At 43.5% G+C, this 22766-nt stretch overlaps 1 protein-coding gene across 8 annotated transcripts in view; it reads right to left on the bottom strand.

Annotated features, from left to right (window-relative positions):
- The window catches only part of srcin1b (SRC kinase signaling inhibitor 1b), a 103741-nt gene that overhangs the window by 19493 nt on the left and 61482 nt on the right, over positions 1-22766 (bottom strand). For 6 of the 8 annotated variants that reach the window (XM_051417881.1, XM_051417877.1, XM_051417878.1 and 3 more), the window contains 11 exons: positions 21334-21535; positions 18127-18256; positions 16640-16811; positions 9937-10898; positions 8778-8867; positions 7347-7387; positions 7078-7101; positions 5337-5497; positions 3930-4105; positions 2797-2927; positions 1366-1513 (listed from right to left, as the gene is read on the bottom strand). In XM_051417881.1, coding sequence (XP_051273841.1) covers positions 1366-1513; positions 2797-2927; positions 3930-4105; positions 5337-5497; positions 7078-7101; positions 7347-7387; positions 8778-8867; positions 9937-10898; positions 16640-16811; positions 18127-18256; positions 21334-21535 — 2237 coding nt within the window. Of the gene's footprint in view, positions 1-1365; positions 1514-2796; positions 2928-3929; positions 4106-5336; positions 5498-7077; positions 7102-7346; positions 7388-8777; positions 8868-9936; positions 10899-16639; positions 16812-18126; positions 18257-21333; positions 21536-21763; positions 21906-22766 lie in introns of those variants that run through there. The other 2 variants (XM_051417882.1, XM_051417885.1) reach the window with 2 other exon arrangements.

Here is a 22766-nt window from a genome sequence, read left to right as displayed (position 1 = left end):
TGGGAAGTTGCTATTACTTTAATATTTATTATTATATTTGTGTTTTCTTATTGATACCTTAAGTTTTAGTTTAGTATACTCAGTACTTTGTTTTGACACACTATCACAGAGATATAGTGTTTGTGGTTTGGGGTTGTGGGAGAGTCCTTGTTCAAGTTTTTATCGATTGTTGTTTAATTTATTATCATTTATTTATCTATCTTTTGTTACTTTTCATGTTTCACATGGGAGTTTACATGGGCTTCACACATTACACCACAACAATGTTCCAAAACCACGACATCTACATGTGGTCACAAATGTTTTTTCTGCAATGGTTGTTTCAGTTTGGACTGAAATGTGTCCATAACATCGAGTAACCACGATTATCAAGCGCCAAGAAATCTTCAAAACATTGGGTGAATAAAGCAGATTGGAGAAGGACTGTGTGATGTGATTTAATTGGAATGAGCTTGAACTGAAGCTGTGCACCTCGCTGTGTGTTTGTTCTCAAAGTAACGTACCGATAATATACGATTCTTCCATCAGAGACTTCCTGATTTAGATTTGATTGAGGCTGAACTGCTTGTGTTTGAGAGTGTTAGATTAAAACAGGGTTCTTGTTGCTTTCATTTTATCTCTCTTTATAAACTCTATGATATGGTGTCTGCACCAGAACAGACACAGAGGGCAACATAAAGTGGATTCTCAACAACCTTGTTAACAACCAGCTTTGATGAAATGATGCTCGTCTCGGTTGCTGTCTGATGAGCTCTCTCTGACCAGAACATCTCACTATCAATCCTCCTCTGATGTACTCAGCATTCAGACAGCACCCTCTCCCTTCAGCACTGACAGATGATTATTTAGTATTTGATGTTACGTTAATAAGTCAGAAATGATTTTATCTGACTTTGAACATCACCAAAAAACCTTTTCCAGACTAATTTTAAACATGAGGATATTTACTTTAGATGAAAGACAAAGTCAAATGTAGAGAAACATGTTCATCCTTCATTATCTTTATTTACTGTATTTCTGTTAGTCTTTAGGAGAGCTTCTTCTCTTGCACAAGCTTTTGTTTACTTTAACTCCATGTCTATTTGAGTGTATGCAGATTAAAGTGTAAATATATGAATGTGTGCATATCTTTTTTATAGTGTAAAAACATATTTCTCACTGTAAGGAATCATGACTTCGGATAAACTAGTACATTTTGAACAACCCCCAGCTGTGTTATTCAGTGTTTAAGAGGTTTTGGTGCAAGCAGTGTTGACTCTAACAACAGAAAATCACAATAACAGCATCTACAAGAGGATAAAATGTGAGCTGACCTGGTTTAATAAGAAAGTAAGGCATTATCTGAGGAGTGTTTGATATGTGTACCTGCGGAGCGTGCTGAGCGCATCAGTCATGGTGTTGCAGCGCTTCAGGAGGGCGTCCAGGCGGTGCGGCTCCTCTTTCAGGAACTTAACAGCCTCCACCTCCACCCTCAGTACCACTCGCATCTTACTCTGCAGGCTGGGGAACTGGTCTGCACGGGCGGGAGCGAGGGAGAGGAAGGGGATAAGAAAGAGTGCCGGGGGGGGTTGATAGGCAGGGAAAGACAGGTGGATGAAGAGAGAAAGTCAGAGGGATGTGTTCAGATAATGATGTTTGGAAGAATGGAGGTGGAGAGAGAGGGAGGGAGGGGAGATTACAGGAAGGGAGGACAGGATGCTGTTTCTGTCGCAGCTATTTGAAGCCCCTGGATTTTCCTGTCATATCCAAGAAGGAGGATTCGGTGGAGGTCGGCCAAATGAGAGAGAAGGGCATGCCGGACGTGCAGTGACAAAAACAAAGTCTGTGCTCGTCTGTGGGTGGATGTGTGTGTCGATTCGCTGCCAGAATGTGGATGCTCAGATGTCCTGAAAAATGTCCGCCTGCCACTCAAACGCCGAATCAAAGCAGAGTGTTGCAATCGCAGGCGCTAGGTGGACATGCTAACTAGCAGCGGTCAGTGTACATGTTATTATAATGAGGCTCATTAATATTCAAGATGGAGAGTGGAAGTACACGGGTCAGTGCGGCAGGACAAGAGGTTAAACCTGAAATACCAATTAAAAGTCTGAGAAGATTCATAAATATTCATCTGTGACTTTGTAGAACATCTTTTTTTCTTTTTTTTGGGAAACATACCTTCAGTGTTAATTATGCATCACATCCTATTTACATATACAGTATACATATTTACATTAACATCTACCTCAAAACAGTTTTAGTTCACAAGCATGATGGATTATCATCTCTGCTTGGTCTAGGAAGTACCGAAGAAAATATCAGACATTCTAGGTCCTACATAATCAAGACAATGAGACCAGGTCTGAAAATATAAACCAGTTTTACCTCTAGACCAGTGTCAGATATTCTATGGGTTTAAGGTCGAATAGTAACTAACCAGTAATGTACAATATGTACAAAAGGCTGATAAGTTTGTAGTTTTAGTGTTTTCATGGGATTTGTTGACAATAACACACAGAGAGAACAGCACCAGACTTATGCTTTAAAGGCACAAACATGCTCATGTATAATGAGGCTGCAGCAGCGGTGAAACAGCAGCGTGGGAAAGTGAGAGTTGAAAGCAGCTTCCCTAGAATCTGTTGCAATTTAAGGGTGAAAGCACCGAGACAGACGGTGAAAGCCACTAAGTGTCTGCGGCTCAGGGGGAAGTATATTGACTGCCGAACAAACTAGCAAAATGACTAAAGGAAACACCAGAAAAGCCCCAGAATTCACAGTAATCTTCAAACACACAAAGAAGGTCATAACAACACTTACTTTTGAGCTCAGTGAGCGTCTCTCCCAGCATCCTCAGCTCTTTGCTCTTCTGCTCCACATCCTGCTCGGTCACCAGGCCGTGGTTGACTGATGAGTTCCTCTGCAGCTCCTCCACCGACTTCTCCAGATCACTGTGGGCGACCACATTCACATCACATCATTCACATGACCTAATGTCACAAAACGTTAATCAGGAAAATGTCAAGCTTTCTATTTGTCATATGTAGGACTGGGGATCATTTGATATTGTTCAGTTGTAGTCGTTTCCAGACTTTTTAAACTGGAGGTGGCACAAGAGGTGCACTGACTTATGCAGCGGGTGGCATGAAGTATGTGTCTGAGCTTTCCATTCCCAATTCCAACACTGTTTATGGATCCCAGAATGCACAAATATTCAAATAACACATTTATACCACATGCTTAAAACTGCATGAGATTAGAATAAAGTGGACATGTCTGCAAAGGGGAGACTCATGATGTACCTGTAGAACCCATTTTCATTCAGACATCTTGAGGTCACAGTTTAAGGGATCCCTTTGAAAATGACCATACCAGTTTTTCCTTTGGAGCGTTATTTGTCCCCGATGGATGCGTTGGGTTTCAGGTTTCATATGATACCGGTATCTTCACTAGCTTTAAAACGGAGCTCGCTACAGCTTCTGAAATACAGTGTGGAGTGGAAAAGGTAATGATAACAGGGTGGCCAATCAGATTTTTGGCCAGCGACACCCCTGAAATCTGATTGGCCGCCCCCTCTGATAACCTCCCTGATTCTAGTGACTATACCTGAATGTTGGTACCACAACAGTTCTTTCTGTTATCTTGTATCTCAATGAACTCACATTAAACACTGTCCAATGACTAACAGCTGTACAAGGACTTTCTCTACCTAAGATAGGTAAAAACTGGCAAATATTTGATTTAAATAAGAATCTGATCAGAATGGACCAGACTTTCACAGACAGCTTTTGGTACTTTACAGTTCTTGATTTTCAGTGCTTCAGACAGATGTTGGCCGATATTCAGCTCTCAGTGTGTGTGAGGTCCTGCTGTCCCTGTGTGTTCCCCGACACCAACCAAGAACCCTTTATTTATTGTGCTTGCTGCATAAATCAATGGTGCTCTGAACTCACTGCAGCTGCTGGATGAGCAGCTCCTCCTGGTTGAGGTACTTGAGCCTCTCCTCCTCCACCAGGAGGCGCTGTCTCTGGAGCGGGTCCTCCTGTGTGCGCATGGCGTCCAGCATCATGAGGCTCAGCTCCGACTCCGTCTGCCTCAGCAGGGACAAGACCGAGTCCTGGTTCTCCAGCTGGGACACCAAGAAACATGGTTAATTTTATTGACCCATCACGTCCATTTTAAGCCTTATTTCCGCTGCATGATACCGCTCGACTCCACTATACTCCATTAGTCTTCCATTGTGGGTAGTACCTGGTGCTTTTATTGGTACCACGTCAGTCGAGGTTCCAAGCAAGCTGAGCTGACGCTGAATACCACTGACTGGTTACAGGACATCCTGGACTAACCCTAAGGCTTGGATTTGGGATGGCTGTTAGTGAACTTGCCGTGTGAAAGTCCGGGATGGATAATCATAACCCAGAATTCACTATTCTAACCCTAAACTAATTTTGGCATATTAGGAAAATTAAAATCAGTGAATAAGCCAAAGAAGTGCTCAAAAATAATGAACCTAAGAAAAGCCCAGATCTCAGTCCACCTTTGCCTGATGAAGGACAAGCAGTCTTCCGAAACGTTGCAACAAAGGCAGGAGCTGTAATTTAAGTCAGATTTTTGGAAACACTCTAATCCTAACCGGGACAGAGTTTTTGTCTGTCTGCTTTTGTGTGCATAGCTCCAATCGTATTCAGGAAGGAGTCATGTTTGTCTTTTCAGGATTTATGTCGGGAAGGGAAGCCCTATTTTGGATCAGGGCTGTAGCTGAAGGCAGTTGTCCCACTTCTGGGCTCAGAGTCGGATGGATCGCATGGATCCCCATGCATTTCTAAATAACTACCAGCTACCATGAATAGCGAACGCAAAACCCTGGTGGTCAACTGACGAAGCGCAGACGTGTCAGGAACACCTTCGCTTCAGATTCTCTGGTGTAAGAGTAACAGCTCATTTTCGTGTGGGTAGTTAGTGTGTGAATGAGTGAAAGAGAGAGTGTCGGTGAATACGAGCAGTGCAGAGGAAAAAGAGAGAAGTGAAGTTGTATCTTGCAGTAAATGTACAGTGCAGGTTGAAATTTGTCAGGCTGTCGCTTCTCAAGACTGAAGTAAAGCTCAGTCGTTTCCTGGTTGTTTCCCGACTGTTATGTTGAGGGGACACTATCCAAAGTACTATCTACAGTGGAAAATGAAGTAGAGGAACCAAAGGCGAGTAGAGTCGAGCAGTACCATGTTGTGGAAATATTAGAAACACCTTTTAGACCTGCAACAAAATGGCTTTAAAGTTAAATCAAAACCTCTTTACATTATAACCTTCATTAAGAGAGGATTGTTATTGCAGGACTGTCTGACTGAATAAACTCATACACACACCTGCATGTTGCGTAGTTGCGACAGTTGTTTGCGCAGTGCATTGGTGTTCTGCTGCAGGCCTTGTAGGTGGAGCTGCATCTGCAGGCGGGACACTGTCACAGGCTGGTTGGCCCCCGAGGGCGGAGGTGGCATCAGGGCCAAGGGAGCAGATGGCGTCAAAGCTGCCCAGCAAAAATCAGTATTTAAAGTCATGGACTGTTTTCTTTTAGTTTGGTTTTTAGAACTAATAGAAGTTGTCCCAGAACACTGTTAGCACAACAAAGGGTTTTAAATGAACGCTCAAGAGAGAAACTGAAGAAGAATTCAGAGAATCTCTGGCAGCCAAATCCCCAAACGTTTGACTCTTGTGACCTCAAATGTCCATTCAGTAGAAAAACAATTTGACTGACTGGAAACACAAGATTGGTTGTTCCAGGATTTGGCAGCAGCAATTCAGGACAAGTTCTATCTGTGCTGAGGGTCAAAGGTGGAGATTACAGTCTCACGTAGACTTAACAATGACAAACAGCATGGGAGGGCTTCGGGGACAGACGGGGTCGGTAGTGAAAAACAGTGTTTCCATTAAATCTCTTATTATAAAAGTCCCCAGACAGCCCTCAGATAATCCTTTGAAATGACGATGAAATATGCTCTGACAGTAATTAGGGTGTTGAGTCACACGCATCATGCAGAACGACACACAGGGAAAATAACTACGAGACAATCGATCGATAACAGGTTGAAGAGTTGCATTTAAAGGCCGAATAAAGAACTTTGGGCTCCTGTGACACCACCAGACCGGCACATTTGCAGAAAGTAACACCTCAGTGCCAACACCTCTGCAGACGAGGTGACGACTTCCTACTGTAGCTGCAGTGTGTGTCCTAGAAACTCCGGCCAGGAGATCTGAAGCCACTGTGACTTGTTTTTAACCAAGATTCAAGACAGCTTTAGAGCAGCGTCTGACAGGCACAGTGAGCAACACCTCTGAGTCGCTTCACAGCTACCCAAATATTCTGCAGCCTCACCAGTTCAGATGAATAAGTCCTGATTTTAACTACACAAAGAGAGTCAGATAAGAGTCTATTTGACGATTACCGGCCGACATTCTGGCAGACAGATAAGAATATGAGAAAGATAGGAAGGGGCTGAAGTCACAGTTGGAGAAATTAATGCTCAACAAACAAGACATATTACCAAAAGTCCAATTCAACTAAATTTTAAGTTGATGCAGATTCAAAATATACTTGCTTATCTATAATATCACATAAGATCAAATATTTCCACAATCAGATAACAAGAGAAAACTAATTTAAATCACAAGATCTCTGAGAAACAGCAGCTCAAAGCGAACACTATCAAAAGAAATCAATCAACCCTTTTTTCAGCTTTCAAAACACACAGTTTCATCATGAGGCTGCAGCAGTTTTATATTTCATTATGGAAGAGGTGTGGACACAGCAAATTATGTTTTAAGAGCGCTGACAATGTCTGGCAACCAGAAAATGATCCACTCAGAGCAAATAAAAATAATAACTTTGACAACACATTTGTGTTTTTGTTTCAGAATTAATGCAACTCAAAATGATTTCTTACTGAAAAAGACAGAAAACAAGAGGACAGTGAAGGACACGGCTGAGAGGGAGGTAAGTCCTTCAACACACACACACACACACACACATTTCAGGAAGCTCACAGGGATCCAAATAAAGGATAAAGGGGGGTAGGGGGGGACAGGTACACTTCAGGAACACATAGCTACCTTTCTTTTTTTTAGTTCGTCCAGCTAAAACAAGAAGCATGAGCACCAGTTACACAGCAGCAAAAGCCGGCACACACAGTATGAAGAAGCTTGCAGAGTCAGCCATTACGATCACATGTGAGGCACTTTAAGAATTATGCAGAGAAAATGAAATAGCAGCAGAAGAAGAGAGGAAGAAGAGCCAATTTATGTGGCTATCAAACAGGCAGCAGTGGGGAGCAGTGACAGGCAGTGATAGGAAATTTTTTTTTGGGGTAGTGAGCACTTACTGTCAGTTCCCGAGCAGTCGCTGGCTGACTCAATCTTCTCCCTGGAAGAGGCAAGTGTTAAAGTACTTACAGCCAGAACACACTATCGACTTAGCTACTGAGAAGCTATTGATATATGGTGGAAAATGTGGGAAATATATGTGCTGCTTTAGCTTTATTCACGATGTACCCCCTGGTGTGTGTTGTGTGTGTGTGTGTGTGTGTGTGTGTGTGTGTGTGTGTGTGGATGTTCACTGATTTCCTACATGATCAACAGTAAACTGTGGGCAGTAAATTAAGATTTCAGACATGAATCATAAACAGTTTCCAACATCACTGACAGATGTTTTGTTGTTTAACCCTCCAAGAACGTGCCTCCTGCAGGCGGCCGTTATTTTGCATTAAAATCAATGAAAAATAAAAACTATAATTCTTTCTCTTTGAGGCGGAAAGCTAAAGCCTCAGTCTTTAACATCATCACGTTGTGCACTCTGGGTTATGTCACTACTTTATGTTGCCACCATGGTACACCGAAGTTACAACAACTTCCTGTTTCATGGCGGAACGTTGAAATTCGACGCCACTCCACGGATTAGACGCACGGTCACAAAGAGCACGACCTTTAATCGTGACAGTCTTTAGAATCCACAGATCAAATTTGAAGTCGATCTGATCAATTATCTAGGAGGAATTTGTTAAAATACATCGCAAATTATTTTTAAATTCATAATGGCTGACTTCCTGTTGGGTTTGGGTGCAACAGGCTTTGTCTGCTTGTCTGGTTATGATACACGTGTGTACTAATCTTCATAGATATCAGTCGTACGTGTCTTGGGGGCTGATTATGGGTGGCGTGGTTAAGCCATTTTGTGACGTCCGTGTGTTGGACCAATATAATCTCTATAGTTTTGTCCGCTGAGTTTGTCATGAGTTTTTGGGCATTTTGCGAACGGCAAAATGTGATCCTTTTTACCTCGCAGAACTCGGGAGTTAGTGGTCAACACGTTAGTTCAGATCCAAACTAATCCTTTCAGACTGCTCAACATTCCACAATAACACAAACAAACCAACGGATTGCATTTGACCAGCAGCTCCAGGGTTGTGTGCGAGGTAAAATTAGTCTGGTGGCTTTGAACGGCTGTTTGTAGTTACACAAAAAGGATTTTACTCTAACAACAAGGTCTATCTCTTTAGGGTCCTTTCTATAATGTTGTCAGAAACTTCAAATAAACTTTTACTTCATGTATTTTTCCTTATTTTCTGAGTTTTGAGAGCAGTTTATACAGCAAATGTTGTATAAGGCGTTTGGTGCACTGGGTGGAAATACAACCCTCATTTCTGTCGAGGCAAATGTGTTATGGACACGTTCGCCTCGACGTGGAGAGTGTTTTCACATGCAGTATTAATGTGTGTGTGTGTGTGTGTGTGTGTGTGTGTGTGTGTGTGTCTTACGGGCTTTCGGCCTCCGGCGCTCTGCTCAGAACTCTCTGCAGCAGCCCGGTCAGACTCGCTATCTGCTTCTCCATGGCCTCCATACGCTCCCTGCATCCACACACCAAAGATACACAGAGCACTGTAACAGATCACTGATGTATTTGTATAGTGAATACTTTAAAACCGTCCCAGCGCTCCCTCTCTGTGCTCTCCTTTTAAAGCTCATTCGTAGGTGGAAGTAAGTGTGGCGCTGTATAATTTTGCTTTATGATGGATGGTTGTATTGATAAAACAGTTCATGGATGATAATCACTTATTTTAATAACAGCTTTTAAACATTGAGCATTACTGGTACGTAGTACGAGAGAGCAGTAGCACCAGCTTTTATACAGAAATCAGTGTATTTTAATGATATTGCCAAGATTTCTTTCGATTATTTTTAGGAACTTTTTATGCAATCCTTTATCTCTATTATGTTTTTATTTTTATTTTTAACAATTAAACATCCTTAATAGGCTTTTTTTTGACCAATTCAGTGTTTTCTTCTCCCTGATTGTTCTAATACAGCCTGTGTTCAGGTCATCAAAGTTTCGATATTAAATAATAAACTGTAATACGAGAAGTTATTTTAACTTAAATCTTGCGGCGGTTTACGTAAAAAGATTTAAGTTACACAAAATCAATTTGTTTAAAGTTTTTTTAACTTACAAAATTGAGTTTGTGTTATTAAAAAAATAATTTTTAATGTACTTTTCTTCACAGAAATGAATAAAACATTAAGTTATAGGCCTGCTGCGTATGTTTTTAAGTTTTCTATCATGCCTTAAAATCAAGAAGGGTTCTCGACCCCCTGTGAAGCTTTGGCGACCCCTAGTGGGGCCCGACGAGTAGCAACCAGCTCCACCTATTTGGCGAGGAAACTGTCAACAGACGTACTAATGTCCGTCTCACATCAGTATGAGCGATAAAGTTTGTTTTCAGTTGGACCCATCGACATATATTAAAGATGGACGACAGGACAGCTGTCTAAAAGTGAAGCCATACCATTGCCCCCTGGTGGCGGGCTGCAGTATAGATCATAAAGTCAGTAAATTGTGACCATACATATAAATAAAATATGTGTATCACAGTGGTACTCGTGTAGAACAGCATGCATACTGCGGTGAGGCCGTCCTACCTGGTCTCTGTTTCATTTCCCAGCAGGGGCGAGCCGAAGCCTCCGGTGCCGCCTCCCTCCCCTCCAGGTCCGGCCATCAAGCAGAGCTGCTCTGAGGTGAGACCTAACCCCGAACCCTGGCCCCGAGCTTTGGGACTGTCCCCAAACACAGAAGAGGTCACAGAGTCCCTTCGCAAACTCTGCCTCCCGGGGGAGCCCCGACTGGGCATGGTGCCCGCGTAGGAATCCCTCATGTCGGGTATCTTCTGCGGGGAGGACGGTGGCGGCACCCGCAGCCCCATGGCCAACATCGACGCAGCGTAGGCGTCGTTATAAAGCGGTCCTCCTGGTCTGTAGAGAGCGCCGCTTTCCATCAGCTCTCCTTGTAACGCAGCTGCTGTATAGGAGGTGAGTGAGCGCATGGATCCAGCACCTCCTCCTCCCCCTCCTCCGCCTCCTCCTCCTCCTCCTCCACGCCGGTATAAGGAGCCGTAGGGGTCTGCTCTGGCCGGTAGAGGGGAGTGAGGACCTCCTGCGAGGCTCAGCCGACTCGTGTCTGGGCCCAGAGAGTAGGGATCCGCGTAGATCCCCCCTCCCCCACGCTCGTCTCCCCGCAGCAGCACCATGCTCCTGGATCCCCCCACTTCATCATCGGGCTTCACGTCCCTGCGCTCCAGTATGGCGCTGGAGGAGGCACAGAAGGCCTGCTGGCTGTGGTGGGGCTGGTGGAGCTGTGGTTGCTGGTGGGGAGAGGAGTGGTGGGACTGGGAGTGCGGGTGTGGGTGTGGGTGTGGGTGCGGCAGGGAGTGGGTGTGGTGGGGCGGCCCCGCGTAGGAAGAAGGCCTGCCGCCGCTGTAGAGGAGGCGGGCGCGAGACGGCGAGCCTTGAGGGGAGGCAGAGGATGATGAATGCTGGGAAGACATCGGCGGGTTGCTGAGGCGGCGGTTAGGTGGAGAGTCCTGAGGTGCGTAGACCATCTCCCTCTGTGAACGGATGGAAGAACAACAGATTTCTCAGAGTAGGAAATCAATCTTAAAGTGCTACACAAACTAGCCTGCTGTTTGTTAGCCAGCTAACTGATGAATCTTCGCTCTGTGTCGCTAAAAGTTGAAGATTGAAACCGGTTAAATAATTCTTACGTAAGCATGTGTCACATTTTGTTTTACAGGAAGACAAAATTATTGGATTTTGATATAAAAATACAAATAAACTGAGGTTTTTTGGGCATAAATTGTGAAATATGGGAACAATATAACTGAGGATGTGATCTTAAAGGGTTAAAATGACATTTTTAATTTCAGATTGAATTATTTTCGGTCGTACTTTTAAGCCCAAGAGTAAAATCATTTTATTAACTTTATTTTTTTCCCTCCACATTCAGTTGGAGGAGAGATTTTTATTGATGATAATGAGCTTATTATAAAATCTTTTTAACAGGGAAAATGGAGATTTGAAACAGTGATGATTTGGGTCCGTTACAGCCAAGAATTTTGGCAGTAATAAATCAAACTCGCTCTTACAGCTCCCATTTATCTACAACCAGCTAGATAATTAATTTCCACCAACCCCGGGAGGGCACACAAGTTAACAGAAAGTGTAGTTGAACTGGAAATTGGACAGTTATTGATGGGTTAAGTGTCCACGGCCCCACAGAGTTTCTGTGTGTGCATTAACTATTAATAATATACAAGCAAAGTGTGGCGATAATACTATAGGCACTGTTAAACAATGTGATTGGAGTCCAATTATCTTCTATTCTGTGTTTAAGACAGTAACTGAACTGTAACCTAGATAGCTTAGTCAGCTTTATTACATGTACATACACATGAAGCCTAAACATAAAGGTGTTGCTGTTTGCTCGTTATCTTATATCTTAATATTTCAAACTGCCACCGTCAGAAAAACTCTAAAACTTTGTTATTACAGCCAAAATTTGACAACAAAGGGGGGATGAGATGCACCAAAGGGCCACAGATTCGAACCTGGGCCGCTGCAGTAAGAAATCCTGGGGTTCCCTTCATCATTATTCCTACTTTGCAGCCGAGAGCGACGTCACGCTTCTCCTTGCTGAAAGTGTAGGAAGCATCTTTGAAGTCCTGCTTTGAGGTAAGACTGTTTTTAGTCTTCGTTTTCGATGTGTGTTTTATGTCTTACTGTCTCAACTTCTCATCTTCATAAAAGCCTCTCTAGTGACGGGTGTTGCAAATAAGCATCCGCTATAAATACTATGAAACTGATACTCATCGGATAGCTGTTTTCAAACTGTGTTTACTGTATGTCTCCCCATCATATAGACCATAAATAATACATAACTCAGTGTGATTCCTCGTGCAGGAGTGATTCTGAGAGTACAGTATATATGAGCCCTGATGACATTGTACATTTACCCTTGAATTTAACATGACGTCACATCACGTTCCTGTGGACTGCAGATGGAGAAGTGATTTTCTACATTGGAAGCGGTATCACAAACTCTCACAATGAGGAGCTTTTAGTGAGTACCAAAAGTTGTTGTTCGTAAGAAGGAAAAACGCAAGAAATTAACGAGAAACGCTGAAAAAAACATCTCCCGAGTAAATCTGTGGAGCAAAATCTGTATCAGTTTAAGTATTCGCTATATTTAGAATATTTTCACCACTTTACGTTAATCAGACAGTCCTTTCCGACGTTTATATCCATCTATACTCTCTTCAAGGAACCAGACTCCTTTGACAAAAACAGGGATTCTACCTTACAGAACACAGGATTTTCTGGTCAACCGCTGTCTCGGTCCGCAGCAACCAACATTAGTTTGGATCTGAATGAACGTGTTGAAACACCAAATTCAAGCTAATGCAAAGCAACGCTGTTTTTAAAGGGAGTAAGAATAATTTCCAGTTATTTCAGTATTTTTCCCATATTTTAGTGGCCTGTCTTCAGGCCTGAATCTCATCTGAATCCTGTGACTGCAAACAAGCTATCGGGAAAGTAAGAAACTGCAACTAGTCATTAAAAGAAATCTATACACTGCAAGAGCCAGTGCAGTTTACTGTAACATTTCACTGCAATTCATAGATGGCTCCTTCGAGATTGACAGGAAAGACTCCAAATTGCCCCCTTAAGTGCGTTCTAAGTTGCACTTGATAACCTATTGACGGACTGAGCACGAAAGGATTATCTTTTGGCATCAATCCCAAAATGTCAGCAAGAGAAGGCAAAACAAAGCGGAGCTGAGCGGAGTGGAAGTGAAAGCCCTGCGTCAGAGGGTACCAGCCAAGAGTAATAGATACAGCAAAGGAAACAACAAAAGAAGACAACACTGTAATTGCTTATGACGCACAAAGCTTTCTCCTGGAGACGATGCAAATTGAAAAACCAATATTACTACATAATAACCCATAGGCCTCTTACAACAACACCCTGCGGACAGCCTCGCAGCAGACTAATGACTCCAGTGCCATCATCTTCCATCTTGTATCTTAGCAACAGCCTCGTATCGACACCATCCTCTAGCCGTGCTGAAGACATACAGACATTTCATTCCACCTCCGAGACCCCCTGAAGTCACGAGACGTCTATCGCAGGTGCTCTCCCCCCGGAAAAAAGGTTTGTCCCGCGGCGCCATTTGAAACCGGCCTTTCCCCCCAGCTGAGGAAAAATCTGCCAATCAATCTCATCCGTAACCACACTCTGTCCCCGGCTCGGATGGACTTCAGTAATCCTGGTCATGCTTTTGTGGTCTGCAATCAGGGAATAATCTTGGCTCTGCTGGCTGGGGTTCAATAAGCTCTCTATCACACACACACACACACACACACACACACACACAGACACACACAGACACACACATCCTAGTCAGTCACCTTGGCACTGGCAGAATGAACCTCACACACATAAAACTCAAAGTAAGCCTGCGGGTTTGATAAGGCTGTAAAATGCTTCAGAGCTGTGGCGCAATCCGAAGACGCCGACCGATCCCGAGAGAGAGACGAACGGCTGACCTCCAAAACGTTAGCGGGCGGCCGCGAATCACGCACGCCGGCAGCCTGGAAAGCAATCACACACACACACACACACACACACACAAATACGATCCATGTAAACAAAAGGCCCCAGGGTGTTTGATTGACGGCAACCAAAACGACAAATGTGTCAGAAATGCCCCGCTGTCGACGGCGCTCACATCAACATGCAGATTGTCACAGTGTGCGCACCGCATACGTCTGCTCCTCCGTAATGTACTTTATCAGGTTTATAATTTATTTTATTCCATAAAAGCAGCATTCTCTAACCGCTTTCTCATTTCCATAATCATAGTGTAATTAGATGGCGACAAAATGTAAGGTCTTGTACAGAAAATCACTAACATTGCAAAACTGAATGACACCAGGCACTCTGTGTGCTGGGTGGAAACGCTTTATTTCGCTCCAGCTGCAACAAAATGCATATAGCATTAGTAATCACGCTAATCAGGCTGCTGCCACATTTACTCCGCCAGCAGCCGACTGATGAATTAAGATAAATCCTGCTGTGACTCATCAATAAGAGGGCATCTACCGAACAGGAGCGATGTTACAGGTACTGAGAATGCTACGAAGATAATGGAGGAGAATAAAAAATAACTACTTAAAGTCATTAACACATCCACGAGTGCTTCACAGGGCTAATAACCCGAGTTAATTAATCAATACGTTGATCTACAGACAAGTAATAGTCAACAGTATTGATAATACTCAGGGGTATTCATATTGGTGTGGACCAACCAGTGAGTTTAAACATCAAATTCAGGTATTTTTCAAGGGTTTTCCAGGCCCATTTCATGATGTCACACAGACCGACAGGCTACTGATTGATTGGTCCATTTCTGTGACATCATCGGCGCCACACTGACCCACCTTCAGGAAATAAAACTCCAGAGACTGACAGCAGGTCGTGCAGCACTTTACTGAACAATGTGTGTGTATTTATCTCCTCTGGTGACGTAAAGAGCTCATAGAGACATTTACTGATTTACTGACGCCATTATTGGAGTCTTGTATTTTACCATAACTGCAGGAAGTGTGTGAATATTGATCAGAGACGAGCTTTCCTGAGAATTTTAGCTTTTTTTTATACAATTCTCTGTATTATGTATTTTTTTATATTTTTTAACAATCAAACAGACTTAACAGAACGCTGAAGCCCAAACTGCGCCTTGAGCTGCACTTCCACTGCCATCGCTGTGTGTGTGTGTGCAGGTGAGTAATTGTGGAGTGTTTTGTTCTGCTCTCGGGTCAGAAGCAGTGTACCTGGGTAAGTGCAGTCCATTTTCCATTTGCCAATACTTCTACTACAACAATCACACTGTGACTCTGCATCCGTGACCCAGTCCTCAGATGAACTGGACCCGATCTGTCAACTCTGAATAGTGTTGATGCTGTTTTACAGTCAGCCTGCATCCAGCCTAGTCAGCATCAGTGATGCAAAGGACTGGCACTGGTCCAGGAACAGTAGTGCTGGAGTAAGGTCACATGATTCATAGCCTTTCAGAGAGTGCATGAGACCAACTTATGCTCGGACACGTTATGTAATGCTAACTAGTGTTTGTAAACACACAGAAATAATATCAGTGTAACGTGGGAGACGGGTGCGGGCGTGGGGGTGAATAAATAACAGTTTTCAAGGGGAATTACAAAATGTATTATTTGCAGCGTGATTTGGTTGGCTGCTATCTGCCACTGTCAGAAAGAGACAAGTGTTTGTCTCACTCTCTAATCTATGAGTCATAAGCTCGCTGCACACTGGATGAATTGGTAATGAAGGAAAAGGTGACTCTGACTAAAGCAGGATCATTTTCTTGGCATCACTTTACACTTTGGCACCGAAATAATACAAAACTAACAGAGATGAAAAGTCACAAACACAATATTAGAGCTGAGAGCAGTGACGAACTGTCCCTCGCAGTCCACGCACGCCAGCACCGTGAATATTTCATGGAAGTCAAATTAACTGCCACACAAGCCTTACTTCCTGTTTCCAGTAGGTGACGCTACTACTAAAACTGATTATTGGCATGTAGATGCGTTCAGGGCGGGACTCTTATCAGACGTGAGGTTTGCTGGAGATTGGACAAAGTAGGTTGAAGTAAGGACAACTTCTTGTTTCATGGCGATATGTCCGAATTCAACGCCCAGCCACGGAAACAGCGTTCGATGCACAGTCACAAAGAGAACAACTTTTCATCGTGAAGGTCTTTAGACTGCACTGCCCAAATCTGAAGTCGATCCGATCAAGTCTCTAGGAGGAGTTTGTTAAAATATAGAGCATGCAAATCACCAAAAATGACCACAAAATGGTCAACTTCCTGTTGGATTTGGGATATGGCTCCAAAAGGCTTTTTGTTTGTTCGCTCATGATACACATGATTTTCATACAAATTGGCAAAACTTGCCTCAGGGGCCGAGTTTAGGGGCCGCTGCCGAGCCATTTTACCACCCACATGTGACAGACCCATATAATCCGTACATTTCAACCACAATTAAAGTTTGAGCCGCATTTCATGAGGTTCGAGTCTGTTGCAGCCTCCTGAACTGGGATCCTTTTGGCAGAAAAACAATAAAACTTCCTTACACTTCAACAGAAATAGTGTTTCTCTTCTCTTCGGAGCTGTGATTAGATTTTCCTGCATCTTGTAAATTCCTCGAATTAGGGTCTGCACCCACACGAAGACGAGGCAACAAACGGACACACAAGCACAGACACTTACCCGCAGGTCTCCGTTGGCCAGGTGTGGGTTGTGGTGTCCGGGGTAGGTGCCGTAGATGGGCTCTTTGCAGTAAATCTTAATTACGCAGCGGTCCTGGACGTCCCGCGGGTCCTCCAGCTCATAGAAGACGTTACGGGTCTCATCTTTGATCAGCAGAGCCGTGCTGGGAGACCTGAACATCAATAGTCATCAAAAGAAAAACAAAAAAGATCTAAACGCTGATAAATAGCCCATGCAAAGACAATTTCAGCACCTATTACCCGCTAATAATCAGGGATGTACATTCATTTACAGACTGAGGGTGGGGGTGGGGGGGGATCTTTAGCTGCATGAGGAGCCTGTAATGAGAGAATCAACTGGACGCAGAACTCATCAGAGTTTGGAGTTAAGAGAGTCCCGCTGACAATATCAATGTGAACTGTATGTATCGCCGGGCAGATAATCGGTAACTAACAGCCTGATGAAAGTCATTTAATACCGACTTCTTTTGGAAAAATGGGAAAAGTTTTTGTCCTGCACACAAACTTACAACACAGTGTGGCATCAAGTCTGGGTTCCAATAGAGTATTTGTAACATTTCTACAGCGTATTAATAAAAACATCTTGGTATGTTCATGAGTTCACTCAGCAGGTGTTGAAATAACAAAGTGCAACATAACCAGTGCTAATGCTAATAAACTAGGCCAACTACTAGTCAACCTAGCCTGTTAGCTCCAACTTCACAAGTGGAATCAATGATTAGTAACTGATGTGTTTTTCAATAGACTCATTCTCATACAAGTAACCTTCATACTGGTTTAAATACACAGTTTGATAGTATTTCCTGTCTTTTGTGCGAAAGGAATTAAAGGCCTGTTCCCAATAAGGTAGGTTGAGTTCAGTGACTGAAGCAAATAAAAGCCCGGGCTATTAATTGAAGTTTTACGGTATCAATAGTCGTGGGCAGAGTTGTGAAAAGCTCCAGTTAGTAACACACTACAGACAACAAGAACCACCCACTCAGAGGCCCCGAAGCTCTCGTGTTTCCACAATGTGCCAAAAATACTGTATTCATCCAAAAGATGTTTTATTATTATTATTATTATCATTAATATTATGAATATTATTATTGCAGTACATATGTCTTTACACAAACAGTAAGAAGAATTCCAGTCTGACTTTTCATTTCAACATGATTTTTAAGCTCCGACTCTAAAGATGAGACTTTATTCATGTCCACTTGTGGCCTGAAAGCCTCTGTTTCACACCTCCTTTGTTTTATTGATTTCTATCTGTTTGTCTCACTCTGTCCCGCTTTCATTCTCCACCTATTTACAGAACCTATTATTTTTATTCCTGTGTCTGCGGATGAAATTGCAATGTGTCACTTACACAGCTCACATTATTTGATAAGATGTAGGCCAATCAATGAGCCTGTAGACGGTTCAATAGCATATATTCACACACACACACACACACACACACACACACACACACACTGGGCGTACCTGAGCATGGCCATGGTGAGCCTCTGGGGGAACATGTGCACGATGAGGGCCCTCAGAGTATCCAGGCTGGTCAGCTCGTGGGTCAGGTGCACCCTGCGAGTCTCCTCCCCAAGCTGGAGGAACAAGATCCCTGCATTTATGGATGGGGAGGAGCAATGAGGGAGATCCACGATGGTTAAAGGGGTGAGGAGGGGGAGGTGATGAAGTTTTAGAGTCAGGGATGAAGACAGAGAGTGGAGGGACAATATTCACCTAACAATATTAGGGTTTTTGACCCCATACAGCATCCCACCACCTCCTGACCCCGCGGTGATCCCACAACAACTGACACCCCCCGCCGCCTCCTCACAGCTCTGTGGAAATCCAGTCTTTGCCCCGACTGCTACTCTAACACATTTCAGCTGTGTTAATGCTAAATATATCTGGCGGTCATTCAGAAATCACAGAACCATGCTAACACATACATAAAGCTTGTTTTAATGACCACACCTGGTGCGTAATGGCTTCACTCGCTACCGATGTGTGAGAGCGGAAGAATGTGACGTTGCCTTGTAGTTCGGGGGCATCGAGTACAAGATTTTTCACAGATTTTCTCTGGAAAAAGTCAAATAACCAACACAGACATACACACTATAGACTGGATCAATTCATAGTATAAAAAAAGTGATTGTACATATAATTTATAGCCTCATCCGTATCCGACATTGTCTCACTAAAGCGAAATAGAGGTGCACAGATTGATCTACATTTTCAAACATTAGTATACGAAGTGAAATATTTTCCTGTTATGTCTGCTAACAGCATCTCTTCTACGGTCACTTTGAACATCCATTCTCCTCTGTGCAATGATCACACATGAACAAATAAAGCTCCATGAAATGACACATAATTATCACCCACCTGGATGCTGCTCTAGCAAAGTGAAAAGTGCAGAAAGGGAAAATTAACTGCGATAGACGTGTTATAGAACCTTTAAAACCTCTGTGGAAAAAAGCTATTTGTTTACATGATGCATTTCAGTGTAAATTACCATAAACTGACTGAAGGTTGCAGTTTTGCACATTAAATATATTATCAACTGTAACTCTCGGATTTAAGCGTCCTGTTCGCTGGAGCTGATAACGCCTGTTCTAGGCAATGCTTTTAAATTCTCTTTTTTTAGACGGAAGCTGCGACCTACTCGCGCCAAGCAGTGGAGAACAGATCACATTCACAGGAAGTCAAACAGAGAAACGGCATAGAGAATCTGTTCAATTTTTTCAGTCAGAGGCAGGTTAGAGGAGATTTTAGGCAGAGAAACACATCGTTTTGTTTCCTTTTTAAGGACAAAATACACAAGTAAACAACATACAGCAGGTAACATTCGAAGATACGAGGATCATGGAGCCAAATGACGAGGCAGATGCGATGTTATAAAGGCGGTTTATGGTGAGTCTGAGTTTGAATGAAGTGTGTATTACAATGACTGAACAAGATGATTAAGCTAATTGAACCCGCAGCAGCAAGGACTCAGAGTACGCACTACCCGGTGAGCTACCGTGTGTAGATACTTATTATTAGCTACATAAGATCTTGATTACACAGTTAGAAGGCTATTGTGGATCTAGGTCTCCAGTGGCTTTAACAGAGGTCAAGAATTACAATCAATCATCAGTTGCACTTTGTCCCACGTTTTCTAACTCCTGCAAATGCATCACCCTCCTCTTCATATGCGAGACGCTTTAAAGAAGCAGATGATTTTGCTTCTTGCTCGAGCCATTAATCAAAGACGACAGGTAGCTTGTCGAGATCGTTCGGTAGCATCAGACAGCTCTGTTTATATTCAGAGTTCCTATAGGCAGCGGACCGAAGTCTGACTCTGACTCCACACTCAGAGGGCTGTATCTGGTTTACTAATGCTTGATGCCTGCAGTCAGCTCAAATAAGTGACTCCCTGTAAGAGGACGCTGCCCTATAGTCACAACTAATGAGTCTTGTTTGCTACTGCTTGTCATAACCATCAAGTAAGATTAATAGTTTACATGCATGGACACATCCAGTGTGTGATTGGCTGGCGACCTGTCAATCAGAGCAATGCTGTCAGTAGAGTGGACACACCCACACTCATCAAGGCTGACACAGGACAGTGAAAACGAGGGTACGTTAACGTGAGCGGTGCACTTTACTGGGGCTGAATTGAATCATCAGCACTGAATGATATCAGTCGGATCTTTGGCCTTTTGTCTCCCGGCGTCACTACAATCAGAGCAACACAGGAAAACAACATGGCAGCTTTTATAAACTCGGCCTTGTCTCAAAATGATCTAACTGTCATGGAAATGGAGACGAGTGATGAAACAGGAGGATAGATCAGAGCGATCCAGGAAACGGTGTCAAACCTTTATTTCCTCTACTGTCTTACAGGTAAAATGGGACATGTAGTCTGTTATATAAGGAGCCTCTGATCTGCACGTGAGTGAGTGTCGGCAGAGGAAGTGCGTTCAGAAAATAAATTCCATTAACATCTACTGAACAAATGAACCCAGAACTGTTTGCAGGCACCTTTAACTCTTGCTAATAGTATTGTTTTTATTTTATGTGTACATAAAGGGGTAGTTTAGAAAGAAATAAAATCATCATAATTTTTCAGGCCAACAGCATGTTGTGGTCTGGAGGGGTGCTAGCGGCTCTGTGAGCACAGCAGTGCTTTGAGCTAAATACTAACATCAGCATGCAAACATGCAACAATGACAACGCTTTCCAGCCAACTGTATCATACCATGTATCCAATGTGCTGGATGTAGCTGTGCCATGTATCGTGCTGTGCTACTCTTAAATGATACCGCCTCATTAAAATGAACGTATTCTCCAATCACTGCTGCCAAGAATATGCTGGCTTTAAGTTGGAAACCTCCACATTAGAACCTGAATGGATTAACACATATATTGGTGCTGGAGCTGGGACCCAGCATGGTAAGCGATGGCAGATAAAGTCAAGGAATTAAAGTAATCCCCGTGTCCATTCATTGCTAAATTTTGGATCCTTGTGTCCTGCAAATATTAACGGAGACCTATGAGTACATGGGATGGAGTGGGGAGGTCGCCACTAGGTTTACCTTTGTTTTTATTGTGTTTTTGGTTTATATCTGAAGCAAAAGAACAAGTTGATCACAAAAAAATGTCAAAGTCAAGACAACAGTTTGGATTTTTTTCTTAAAGTGGTCTGACCTGGCGCCCGCAGCTTGGCCTGGCTGGACGAGCGAGCTAGCGGCAGGCTCTGGCGGAGCCGGTTCATCCGGTTAAAGCCGATGGGTATATCCGGCTCTGACATGGTCTCCAGATTTTCAGCTGACGCAAAGGACACCCTGCTGGCCTGGTCAGCAAGAGCCGGCTGTGTTGGGCTGAGTCGTGTCACACGTGGCGTGCGAGTCTGCAAGACACAAGATAAGAAGTTGGGAGAGAGAAAAGAAGAGTTGATGCTGAGACGTTTCTTTCTGCTGCAGCGGCAACACGGTAATCAATGAGTTGACACCAAAAAATGTGGAACACACAAACAAAAGCAAAGCAAAATGGCCTCGGGAAATCAATGCAAAGACACAAAACAGCGGCTGGAAAAGAAAGCTTTTAGCACACAGGCACAGACAAATAAACAGTTTACCTCAGACAAAGCAGCCGTCACATCTTCCTCTACCAACAGAGGCTCGACAAAGAGGAAGCTGAATCCTGAAGATAAAATTAGAGCCAGAGCAGCACGGTGAGCCAGGTTAAACAAACCGACTCCAACCAACATTAGAGTCTAAATACGCCCAGGCTGCCCTCAGAATAGTCCACCTGCATTAATAATGACGCACGAGAAACTACTGAACAATGCTTCAATTGAAATTTCAGAAGAGGAGAGTGGAGACACGGTGATAGAAAACTGGCCAAGCAGCAGTTGCCGAACTGTTTGTGAAGAAAGATAAAATGAATGGATGTTATTCTACCAGAAAGAGCTCCGGCCTCGAGCAGACGACTGGTTTCAACTGTTCCGTAAAGAACTGAGCGAACACGAGCATTGCAATGCTAATGACCACAACAAAGCCAAACTCAATGGCCGCAGCCTCTATCCGTAATGCAGATTACCACCGATATTTCACCTGTCCAATTTGAACCACCGGGGAGCCCAAATTGTGAAGGACCTCTCATTACAGTGCTACCAGGAGCTTGCTGCAGCAGGTTGGCTTTTAATGAATCCTCACTGACAGACATTTTCCAGCCCAAAGAATACAGTAATGAGCTCCCACAGTGCTATGTGAAGCCAGCTCCGATTGCCTTCTGCATCTGTGGTCTTTGCCTAGTCCTTGCAAACGCTATATGGGCGCCGTTTGATTTCTGGAGGCTACAACAAGCTAAGAGCATGCAGGCATGACACTCAGCCATGCATGTGTACGCAAACATGTAGGAAACACTAATAATAGTGTCGAAAGACGTAAACATTACGGACGAGACACACATGCATGCACACTTACAATCTGTTGCACCGAATTATCTCTTGGGGATTTGCTCCTTCCACATTAATAAGGTTTTTAATAAGAGTCTTTTAAAAGGCAGCAACCGTACACAAGCACCCACACACGTCTCTTAACGCTGCAAACAGCCTGACAGATTATGTGTGCTGCCTT

This window comes from Dicentrarchus labrax, unplaced genomic scaffold (assembly GCF_905237075.1).
Source record: "Dicentrarchus labrax unplaced genomic scaffold, dlabrax2021, whole genome shotgun sequence".
NCBI lineage: Eukaryota > Metazoa > Chordata > Actinopteri > Moronidae > Dicentrarchus > Dicentrarchus labrax.
This window is presented reverse-complemented; position numbering and strand designations above follow the sequence as displayed.